This window comes from Taurulus bubalis (assembly GCF_910589615.1).
Source record: "Taurulus bubalis genome assembly, chromosome: 9".
Lineage (NCBI taxonomy): Eukaryota > Metazoa > Chordata > Actinopteri > Perciformes > Cottidae > Taurulus > Taurulus bubalis.
Genome location: NC_136597.1, coordinates 24,663,977 through 24,676,075, shown reverse-complemented (window position 1 = coordinate 24,676,075; position 12,099 = coordinate 24,663,977). Strand labels below are relative to the sequence as shown.

Here is a 12,099-nt window from a genome sequence, read left to right as displayed (position 1 = left end):
AAAAATATTTATTTATATATAAATAAAAATATATTTATTTATATATATATGCATACAAAACATTTTATTTATGTATTTTTTAAATATATATATACATGTATTTATTTATATATATAGTATATATATATGTATTTGTGTGTATATATATATATATTTTAATATATATATATATATTTGTATATATATATATTAATGTAACATGAGTACATTTACCTGTAACCAAGTGTTTTTACACTGTGATATTAGTAATTGTACATAAAGGATCTGAATATACAGTATATAGTCCACTACTATACTGTCATAAGTGTCATAGTATGTCATGACATTTAATTTATTTTTTAATTATAGTATAGGCTGTCATAATAAATGCTATAAAAAGTCAAATATAGAGTGTCATAAAATGTTTTGGTATTTTGTCCAAAAAAAGTCATAATATTGTCAAAAAAGTCATGTGATAGTTTGACATGAAAAATCTCAAAAATTGCCATTTTTAAGGAATAAAAAAATCATAGTATGTAATAAGTTATCATAAAATGTTAAGTCAATCTGTAGTTTGACATACTATACATGTTGTTTCTTTGTTATGACATGCTATGGTATTTTCACAACACATTTCCTAACATGCTGACATTTGTACGACAAAGCATACCATGTCCTACTTTCACATTTGAATGACGACATTTTTTCCGACAACTATTCTATTTATCTCTACAATAGCATGTTTATAAACACGCGTTTTGAATGTCACAGTATTGTAAATAGTATAGTAGACATAGTATGTCAATAAAAAGTATAGTATATGATATTAAAAAGTCTGTTTACAATGACATACCATACTATGACTGTTTAACATTTTTAATCACATACTCTGACTATTTCCCGACATGTCATTTTTGCCTTTGGCTGCACTTTCACAACACATGCATCCAGTAAAGATTTGATCCTCCAACACATCACAGTGGACAGAACAAAGTGTAGACGGTAAGAATTTATTAAAAGAACATATGTACAAGGTTACCAACAGAAAGGCTTTGTGTTAAAAGATTACAAGAAAAAATGAAAGATGAGGAAAACGTTTTTCTAACCAGTAATTGAAGAGGAGCTTTGTGGGAAAAAATAATAACAGAACACACGAGAACCTAAAGAACAGGACGATGATTGTTCTAATGCTACAGGCAGGGTTGGCAGCACCTATCAACAGGGGACATTAAAACACTACGGATCACTTCTAACCTCACAGATAATGAGTGAGCTCACTGGTTATGGTACTTCAAAATAAAAATGGATGATTTTTGCTCAAATGGCATGATCCATTCTCCATCCAACCAGAAGAATAAACATTAAATGGGGCGGGAAACAGACTCCTGCTACTTGAAAATAAGAGCCAATGACCTCTAGAACGATCCAACCTGAAATGGGCCAAACCCCGATACACACAAAACATCAATAGCAGCAGGTTTTTTTTAATTCTCTTTAAAAAAAAAAAAAAAAAAAAAAAAAAAAGTGGCAAGTTCCAGTCGTTGCCTCCAAAGTGCTCCAATACAAACACGGAAATTGTCAGTTCTCAGACCCTCTGGTACCCAGCATCAGGCATTTGACAGGCAGTAAGGTGCGCTCGGCAAGTACATTCACACTGAAGAGAGCGTCGATCCGCTGCCAACAGGCTTCGGCTTTGTCGAAGGGGAAGTGCAAGGACAGAAACGGTGACAGAGCCTGACGTTAATGCAAACTTAAGGAATGACAGTGTTGAAAGGTAAAGTAACTACCTTTCGGGAATGACAAAGTTTATTTTTTTTTTTTTTTAAAAAGGGCTGAACCATGTTGGCAATGAGAGGCTAAGGAGATGAGTTCAAGTTCAGTTTTCTTCCACCACGACTGACGGCGTTCACGTCGAAAAGACAAACTTAAAGAGACCGATTCCGTCTGAAATGGGTTTTTGATTAAATAGGTCCATGAGCCTTCGTGTTTCACTTCCTGTCTGGGTGGATCGAAGGATTAGTAGATGGTGAGGCTGACCGACCGGTTCATCTTCTTGCCGATGAGTCTGGAGGTTCTGGGATTCGACTGAACCGTGGAGCGGGTCAGGACCCTGTCGGTGGACAAAACCTTCTCCTCTGCTGCCGCTCGAGCCTGCTGGGCCTTCTTCAGCTCCCTGAGGGCGAGAAAAGGGTTCACTTATTACTACTGAGGCCTGAAGGCTACAGTCGCTTTTAATTGACTCAATTAAACCAAGGATTATTTTCATCATGCAACATTCTGTCGATTATTTTTTCAATAAAAAGTCAGAAACTAAAAAGGAAAACATTCGTCCAAGTCGGCGTATTTAAATGTCTTGTTTTGTCCGGAAACAGCAAATAAATTCTGTTTACTATGGTAGAAGAGATTGGGTTGTGTGCCGGCAATCATGGAATGGACGATTGTCAGAGCGATCAATAATATTCATGGTTTATGCAAAAATCAACATTTTGACTTGTTCTCCCATTAATGTATTTAATTATATTATATGTATTTATTACTGTTTACTTATATGTATTACTTGCTTCTTATTGTACTATTATCTCTTGCTGCTGTAATGCTGCAATGTCCCCACTGCAGGACTAATAAAGGATTATCTTATCTTGATTATTTATATAACATAAAATTAGGCTAAACTTAATTTGCCCGTCATGTTTTCACAGCGTCATATAACACATCTAATGAACAGTGTCCAATGAGTAACAATGAGTTAAATTGTTTCGTCTCCGTTGTCGAGTACTTACTTCTGCAGCAGGGCGTTCTTGAACTTCTCCGCGTTGAGCTCGACTCGGAGCTGATCGGCACTCATTCTGGCGGCGGTGAGGAGCACCGGGTGTTTGATGAGCTCAGACGTCGATGGCCGTCTACTGGGATCAGGATGGATCATCAGCTGATGGACGAGAAGGATGTATAAGATTAGGTTTAAAGAAATTACAATGTAAAAACAAGGAAAAGCTGCTCAACAAGGATGTGATAATACAAGAAAGCCCAGTCATCTCCCAAGAGAAATTATTCATAGTCAATTAAAAAAAAACTATTGGCACTCTTCGCTAAATTTAGTTTGAAATTAACTTAATAACAATAATGCGTTTGAACTTAAGTTAAAATATGACAGCGGCGATAAGCAATAGATTAAAAGTTATAGTTCCCTCCATCAAAACACCTTTAAGTTGCCTCAAAAACATCTTGAGTTTCTTCATTTAAAACAATCTAACAAACTTTGAAAGGGATCATCAACATGCTGATGACACTTACTGACAGCTGACATGTCTCGTCCTCACATTGCTGCTCTTGTTCCACACACACACACACACACACACACACACACACACACACACACACACACACACACACACACACACACACACACACACACACACACACACACACACACACACACACACACACACACACACACACACACAGACAGTTATCCATTACCTTGAGAAGACAGAGAAACTCTGGCGAAAGCATTTGTGGGATGGCGGGCAGTTTTCCCTCTCGGATCTCGTGCCACTTGTCTCCGTTGGTGGGAAGAGGCTCCGCCCCCGAGGCGCTGACGACCGTCAGAGCCAGAGCAAAGATGTCCGCCTTCGTCAACTTACTGTAGTCCTACGAGAAGGAAATCAGACCAATGAGGAGAAACGTTAACACTTTGTGTGAAGCTCGATTCATAAGCAAAGGCAGTTCTTGGAGAAAGATGACAAACCTCTTGTAAAACTTCATTGGCCAGGTATCTGCTGTCACCTTCCTCCACTTGTGGGTTGTTCACTCGTGTCACATGACCCAGATCACCTGGAGAGAGAGAGATAATCAGAACAGATTAAAACCACGACCGTCTTTAGAGCAAATAACATTTTAAGAAGAAAAAAAACACAACAAAACAAAGTCATCTCACAGGAGCAGCTTACCTATTTTGTAGACGACGCTGGTGGTCATTCCTTCGTCATCGTCACATTCATCACAGCTGGCTACTGACTTTCGTGAAATAAAGATGTTACCTAGAAAAGAAGACGTCGACATTACTATTAGTTTCTGACCTGTAAACGTTCATGTTAAGACTCAGGCTACTGTTGTATAAAAGACACAAATATACATAAGCGTCATCTGTATTATTTCTGCTGCAGTTTTTAAAAGTAAAAAATGTTATACAAATCTACAGATTATCATTACTACTACAATTAGCACTTCTTCAGCATCCCATAGTACTCACTGGGCTTGATGTCCATGTGCACCAGAGACGTGGAGTGGATGTACTTGAGTCCCCGCGTGACTTGAAGCAGCAGATCTTTGAGCTCCAGCTCCGACAGGTAGCTGAGCCGCCTGTAGTTCTCGGCGATGCCGTCGGACAGCGTGCCGCCGTTGCAGTACTCGTTCTGGATGAGCATGTGGTCGTCCTCGGCCCAGGCAGAGTAGTAGCGCACCACGTGGGGGTGCTGGCCCAGCACGGCGTGGGCATAGACTTCCCGCAGGGCGTTCTGTCTGTGGAGGAGGGGTAACAGGCCGGTTTAATTAAAAGACACGTCTGGGACAATGGAGTTAAAATGAAGGAGAAAATGTTGCATCTGGTTTCTCTGGGAAATTTCTTTCCATCGACTTTTATATCCAGTTATGTAAAGGAGCACTTTAGATGGCTTGGGTGCCTTGTGAACTGCATAATATTGATTATTGAGGCTAAAAGTTTAAATTAAAACCTTCATATCCACCACTTTAAATGTATTAATTATCATTTAAGTTTCTGACAAAGTTAAAATCCTCTTCAGATCATTTTAAGGTTCAGAATAGACACTTTGGACGCAGGACATAATAATAATAAAGACATGATCTTCGACAAGACTTTTTCAGACTGTTATTAAGTCAACTTACTCGTCCACTGAACCGGCCAGAGGCTTCTTTGATCTCTTGATGGCGTAGATGCAGCCATCGAGTCTTTTCACACACTTGAACACGGCACCAAACTCTCCGCAGCCGATCTTCTCCAGCTCAAGGAACTCCGAGGTGTACCTGGACATCATGTTGCTGTCCATCATGGTGATCCTCTGGGAGCGGAAGAACAACATGTATCAGTGACACATTTCAGCTGCTTCACAACACAAATAAATACATTGGGTTTTAATCAATCTACATATGAAAAGACAAATGAAGTAGTGAGTTACAACTATTTATGTGTAATAGATCTACGACTGATTTATGTGTGATAGAACTACTACTGATTTATGTGTGATAGAACTACGGATTACGTGTTTATTCAATACTTCCACTTGTGCTCTTATGGTGAAATTATATTAAATCCTCTTTACAGGAAAAAAAAAATTGCATACCAAAACAAAGTATATTAAAAAAAAAGTGATTATTTGCTCAAGTCCAACAGAAAATATCAGATTTTTTACTAGTTTCTGACATTTAATAGGCTTTATGTTAAATCATCTAATCCAACAGGTTAATCAATGATGCAAATGTCAGTAGTTGCAACTTTTAAACAAAGTTTGAGATGAAGTCCAATATTTAATTGAAGTGTCCAGTGAAGAGAAATACAATAAACCACATTCCTAACTGTAAATATGTGCATTAATATAATGCAAATCACGTAGGAAAGATTGAATTACCTTGGATGGTGGCAGGACTTCCTCCTCTCCCTCGCCGTCACTCGCCTCCATGTCTTCTCCACAAGAGCTGAGAGAGAACACAATAGAGTGTGGGTTAGCATTCTGTCCAGCAGGGGGCAGCAGCGGGGGCCGTCACACGCACATGGCAAAGTCCACCAGTAACCATGAGGCCTTCAAACCCCCCACCTGCAATGCACTTAGGCAACGGCTCTAACGTATCTGGTTATTCCAACAATGGGGTTGATCCGTGCTCGAGATAAAAAGGTTAACCTGTCCAGCAGGGCGGTTAGCAGGTTTTGCATTACTGCAATAACAAAAAGGTGGAAAGTGATAATACACCAACTGACCAGAATATTGACTGCAGCTTGTCACCGCCCCACACAACCCCCCTCCCCCCGAAACTCAAGCTATTTTTTAGGAAAAGTACTACAATCTGCAGGTATTTTAGGGTGCAGCAGATTGAGAAAACTCACTCATTCCAGTGAGCTCGCTTCCTGTTTCTCTGCTGTGTGGCGGACTGGATGAGGAGGGAGTCCGGGGTGAAGGGGTTGAAGTTGACCAGAGGAGTCTGTTGTCTCCTGCTGGTGTCTGTGATCGACTTTCCTGAAGGCTCCACATTCTTGAACAGAGAAACTCTCCTGCTGGAGGACCCCGAGGAGCCCGAGCCCCTGGCTCTGGACAGCAAGCTCTGGAGGAAAGAGAGATAAAGATATTTAGTGCTTTGTGCATTACTTTGAGTGTAAAACAAGTAGAGTGTGATTTCAAATAAATGAATAAACAATGAAGGGATCGCAGTTCTGAAATACAGCAATGTGGGATATATAAGTTTGAAAGTTGGTGCTTGAAGGGAAATGTTGTGTAATCTAGGATATTAAAAACAAACATGTCCAGACACTACTTCAGGTTACCAAATCCTCTGGCTGGCTGGCACACTGACAGTGGGAGCATTATGCACAACAGTACAGTTGAGTGGGCGATCGTGGTTAAGTGAAATCTAAAAAAAAAACAGACGTGATGTTTATTTAAATCTGGTGTTGCTTGTTTTTTGCCCGCAGATGTTCCTTCCCAAATAAAAACGTGTGACACAATCCCAAAAGCAGCCAAATAAACGTGCAAAACATGATTGTAGACGTTAAAGTAAAGTGCAGCCTCAACTGTTGTGTGGAAGAGTTTTTTGCTAACCGATACCAAACGTTGTCCCATGCAAAAACAAAACAAAAAAGTAAGTAAATGAAGGCCAAACACGTATTTTTCATCAACAAATACCAACCTTTGGTGTGTGCGGTGTGTCAAAAAGTCTCAGTTTTCTGAAGGTCTTGTGCGGAGGTGTGTCGGGACAGTCCGGGATCGGGGAGCTGGATCCCTCCCCGTCGTCCTGGACGTAGGACCGCTCCGGGGACCCTCCGTACAGCCGGGATGCCTTCCTCGGCGACGGCGAGCAGTTGGCGAAAATGACGCTGCTCGGGGACCGCAGGTGCGACGGGGACCCGTAGCTCTCCTCGTCCCACAGCTCCACGTCGTCGTCCCCGCCGGACTGGTTCAGCGGGCTGCTGGTGCCCTCCAGCCGCTTGTCGACGGGGTCCCGGCGCAGCGGCATCGGGGAGTCCATCTCCGTGAAGCCGGACTCTCCGCCGGTGCTGTTGTTCGCGTCCTCGATGGGCTCGTCCTCCCCGTCGCTGCACGTAAACTGCAACTTTTGCCGAATCGGGGGAGCTTTCGGTGAAGGAGATCCGTGTCGATGGCGGCCGAAGCTCGACATTTTTTTTTTTTTTTTAGGATTTAAACCCCGGGATCGTCGACAGCAGGAAAAAAATAAATCACGCGGTTGGAACCCCCCACTACGGGTATGTGAGGCGATTCACGAATGTAGTTCACTTCTAACTACCTTAAAGTAATAAGGTATCGATCCAAGAGACGCTTAAAGGTCCGTTAAGGTCCCAGGAAACGTGAACGTGTGAGCGGACTCCAACACGCCCATCCAGCGCGGAGGAAAAAAGGCCCCGGAGCCGTCGAGAGGAGCAAAAGTCCAGAAGTCGGAGTTTAAAATAAAAAACAAACGGGCGATGCTTGGTCCGGTCGAGTGTCAAAACCCGTCACTAACTTCTTGAAGGCTCGCCGATACCGAAACGTGTAACACCGCACCAATGTTTACAAGAAGGTGAAGAAGAAAAAAAAAAGTTTGAATGAGTCAAGAGAACTCGGCTTTTCCTATCACGCGCGTGGCAATGAGGCTTCCCGCGACCGTTGGTCACGTGGCTCCTCCCCCGCCGGCGCGGCCAATCGGAGCGCGTCTCGATTTTTTGAAAGAAGGGCGTTCCAGAGAGGGGTCTTGGGAGGCGGTACTTTCTTCCGTGGCGCAGCAGCGATCTGGCGCGAACGCCGCGAGCCCTTTCAAGTCGAAGGAGTCACGCAGTTTACGTCAACGCGCGAGACAATGCGCCCATTATTTAGACCGGCGTGATCAATGGAGCCGCGGAACATGAATATGTAAAGATCCGATTAGAACACGGACCCATCTATGCTAAGCTGATGGTCCATACGAGAAACAATGCATATAAAACAAGTATATTAGGCAATAAAACGGTTTCCAGTGGCCATAAAGCATCCAAGTACATTTACTCTATACTTGAGTACAATTTTGAGGTACTTTTACTTTTCTTGAGTATTTCAATTTCATGCCACTTTATACTTCCACTACATTTCCGAGCTAAATATTGTACTTTTTAAATCTACTAAATATATAAGACAAAACATATGATGCATTTATTAAAATAGGATAAATGTAACTAACAGTGATAATTTAGTTAAAATGTTCTTCACCTCCACCAGTTGAAATATTAAAATGCTACTAAATTAAAGAATCAGTATTAATATTTCAATAATATAATATTATAATCAAATGAAAGTGACCATTCTGTCCATTAAATACACAGGTACTACAATGTAAACATACAGTTGAAAGTAATATAAATATTCACTATATTCTTACTTAGAATGTATAGAAATACATACTTAATTGGTAATACATTATGCAGAAAGGTCCTTTGAAAGTGTTACTGTATTCGACCGTTTTAAATATATTTTATTCCTAACAAAATACAATTGTAATATTAGTTGGTTGAGATAGTTAATTTTAGCCGCTTTATATATTTTTGGTTATTTTAACCTATACTGCATCTTATTTTATAAGGTGACCATATCTTTTCAGTAAAATCTTAGTCTGGAAACAAACTACTACAAATGTTAACTGAATTTGTCAAACGACGTAGTAAAAAGTACAATATAAAAGAATTAGGAGCAATGAAACCCAAGTAAAAGTAGAGGTGTTTCTAAATCGTACCACATTTGAGTAAAAGTACTTAAGTCTAAAGGTGGTGTTTTAAAAACAAACATTGCAAATATATATTTTCCAATCCATGGGGAAAAATTCACAAATTGCATCCACTTTGTGCTTCGTCCCTTCAGGTGTGTTTTAAATGCCGACACCTGAAAACACCTCTTCTCCCTTTGTCATCCATGTCTGTGAGGTTATTTTAAAGGTTGTGTTTTCAAAATGTTCATATGCCAAACTGGCCTTAAAGTGCATAAATACATTATTTATTATTATTAATTTATTTATTTATATTTATATATATAAATAATGTTTAACAGGGATTCAAAATCAAGTACAATCAACTACTCACACTTTTTTTCTTTATTAGAAATAGCATTAGCTGTACACGGCCCTGTGCACTGTGCACCATAAACATAAGAAAGCGTTTTTTCCCCTCTCACATCTTTTCTGGTTTGGGAACAAAATAGCATAGCAGAACTCCAGTTATCAAAATCCTATGTACACATAAAAGCTAGGTTCATTTGTGGAAAAAAAAACATGGGAGGAAGACTTGTGATTTTCTCTCGTTGATATCGTCCAATTGAGATGTTTTTGTTGTTTTCTTTAAAATCCTAAATCATGGTCCGTAATGAGTCCATCAATCATCCAGGCCCGGCGAATCTCCTTGCTGTATTCTTGACGCTATTCTGATGGCTTCCTCCAGCGAAGGCTGATCGCTGAGCTACAGAGAGGAGGGAGAAAAAAAACATTGATCGACATACTGATAATCAATGTTAATTGATCACTACGACGGATTTACTCCTTTGAAAAGGCAACACCGCCTCCTACTGTGAACGAGAGTGTTTAAGGGCTTCTGTCACATGTTGGGAAAAGGTGTGAAAAGAAAATAATAATCACAATTCTGCTTTTACCGATACATTTAAAAACCACAACAGTGAATTGTTATTACAAATTTGTCTTCTGTTGCAGATTTAGTGATGGTGGTCATCATGGATTTGGATTACGTGTGAACTCACACATCCGGGGGTCGTTTGGTTTGATCAATGATCAAATGCACCGGCATGAGGGTGGAAACACACACCTACACCTACTACACCCCACCCCCAAGCAAATACCGTAACAGGGTGGAATTCATTTAAATACCTTCTGAAACTGACTGAAACTCCTGTCAGTATCGTATAAAACTCCTAAAACTCCTGTCAGTATCACATACAACTCCTAAAACTCCTGTCAGTATCGTATAAAACTCCTGTCAGTATCACATACAACTCCTAAAACTCCTGTCAGTATCTTATAAAACTCCTTTCAGTATCGTATAAAACTCCTAAAACTCCTGTTAGTATCTTATAAAACTCCTGTCAGTATCGTATAAAACTCCTGTCAGTATCGTATAAAACTCCTAAAACTCCTGTCAGTATCGTATAAAACTCCTGTCAGTATCGTATAAAACTCCTAAAACTCCTGTCAGTATCGTATAAAACTCCTAAAACTCCTGTCAGTATCGTATAAAACTCCTAAAACTCCTGTTAGTATCTTATAAAACTCCTGTCAGTATCGTATAAAACTCCTGTCTGTATCGTATAAAACTCCTAAAACTCCTGTCAGTATCGTATAAAACTCCTGTCAGTATCGTATAAAACTCCTAAAACTCCTGTCAGTATCGTATAAAACTCCTAAAACTCCTGTCAGTATCGTATAAAACTCCTAAAACTCCTGTCAGTATCACATACAACTCCCCAAACTCCTGTCAGTATCATATAAAACTCCCCAAACTCCTGTCAGTATCTTTTTAAACTCCTAAAACTCCTGTCAGTATAATATTAACAGTACACAGAGTGTAGTTTGCAGCAAAAGCAATCAATCAGAACTGCAGCAGACTTTGTGGCATCAATACCAAGTCTATAACTAATATCTATGAATTTAAAGGGCCCTCTACTCCTAAACATTTATTCCCAAATGATCCTTTTCACAGATTTCCTGCATTCAAACAACATGGAGGAGCAAGTTTCCAGTCTTCCTCTTTCCCTTCGTCTTCTTCTCTAAAGTTAACTAATCACATCCACAGATGGAGACTCACCCCACCAGTGTACTCGCTCCTATGGTGTGGTTCTACCAACCTGCACAGCGATGTGAGTGCCGTTGGAGGTGGCCAGTAATGTGACAGGATGAATGTCATCCTGCGCTTGGCTGTAGCCCGCCTCCTCCACGGTTTGGAACGCGCCCATGTCCGGCGTCATGATGGCCACCTGAGGGAGACAAGGGGCATTGATGTATAAAGAAAATATAACATACAGATCTATATATGAAAATAAAAGAGGGCAACTACTCTCTCTTTACAACCATCCTTCCATTGTTTATAAACAAGATGAAAACATAACCCTTTTCTTTTGTATACAGTTCATTTGTCCCCAATTTAGTCTTTCCTCTACAATTTCCCGCCTCTATCCTGGTGTGTGATGGTCTTTTTTTTACATGAATTATCAGGAGTTTGAAGAGACAGACATACTTTTTGTATACAATCTTGTAACATAAAATCTCAAGAATTTGAATAATTGTGTGCAGGAACGTTTGTATTTTTTACACAACACTAGAAAATATTGGTGATTAGTGTTTGGCATTCGTCTGCCCACATTGTGCCCAGCGTTGCTGCCGTTTATTAATGAATAATTTAATTATAATACTGTATATAGACCATTATAAAACATTGTTGTAATGTTATGTTTATGTTGTGTTAAGCTTAATATTCATATTAGTGTATTTTTTTAACTTGCATGCCAATAAAGCCACGTTGAGTTTAATTGTACTACGAAAGCAGATTTAATTCTTTCATCTTTTTGAGCTGCTCTCTACACATGCAAATCTCTTTGACAGTTTGATGTTCAGTTCTTTTTCCCGTTTGTGCAACATTTTAAGTAAAAGTTATCTGGTTTTGTGAAGGTCAGATCAGTTAACAAAAAAAACAACACAATTATAAACAAAAAAACCCAAAAATAAAATCCTTCCAACAGTCGACACAACAATCGGTTGTCAGCTGTTCACCTGTTCGTCTGAGCCGTCTGTCGTTACCATGGTAACCGAGTGGGAGCCTTGCGCCGTCAGCTCGTGTGCCGGGATGGTGATGGTGGTTCCTTCCTGGGTTACCAT

The 12,099-nt window shown here is 40.0% G+C and overlaps 2 protein-coding genes across 2 annotated transcripts in view; both read right to left on the bottom strand.

Moving 5' to 3' along the window:
* Positions 1-1,559: 1,559 nt before the first annotated feature.
* On the bottom strand, positions 1,560-7,380 carry wee1 (WEE1 G2 checkpoint kinase; the record flags this gene model as incomplete). The annotated part of the gene is made up of 10 exons (XM_079223880.1): positions 1,560-2,152; positions 2,760-2,905; positions 3,457-3,627; positions 3,725-3,810; positions 3,927-4,016; positions 4,229-4,497; positions 4,882-5,054; positions 5,622-5,688; positions 6,095-6,309; positions 6,892-7,380. 10 exons carry the CDS (start codon positions 7,378-7,380, stop codon positions 1,996-1,998), a joined length of 1,863 nt encoding a protein of 620 aa, XP_079080006.1. The 3' UTR covers positions 1,560-1,995.
* A 1,932-nt stretch (positions 7,381-9,312) lies between these two features.
* znf143b (zinc finger protein 143b) overlaps positions 9,313-12,099 on the bottom strand; it is a 13,401-nt gene continuing 10,614 nt past the window's right edge. Inside the window, exons 13-15 of the mRNA XM_079223053.1 lie at positions 11,995-12,099; positions 11,073-11,201; positions 9,313-9,676 (exon numbers count right to left, since the gene is read on the bottom strand). The exon at positions 11,995-12,099 is cut by the window's right edge and continues 48 nt beyond it. Coding sequence (XP_079079179.1) covers positions 9,593-9,676; positions 11,073-11,201; positions 11,995-12,099 — 318 coding nt within the window. The 3' untranslated portion in view covers positions 9,313-9,592. The remainder of the gene's footprint in view (positions 9,677-11,072; positions 11,202-11,994) is intronic.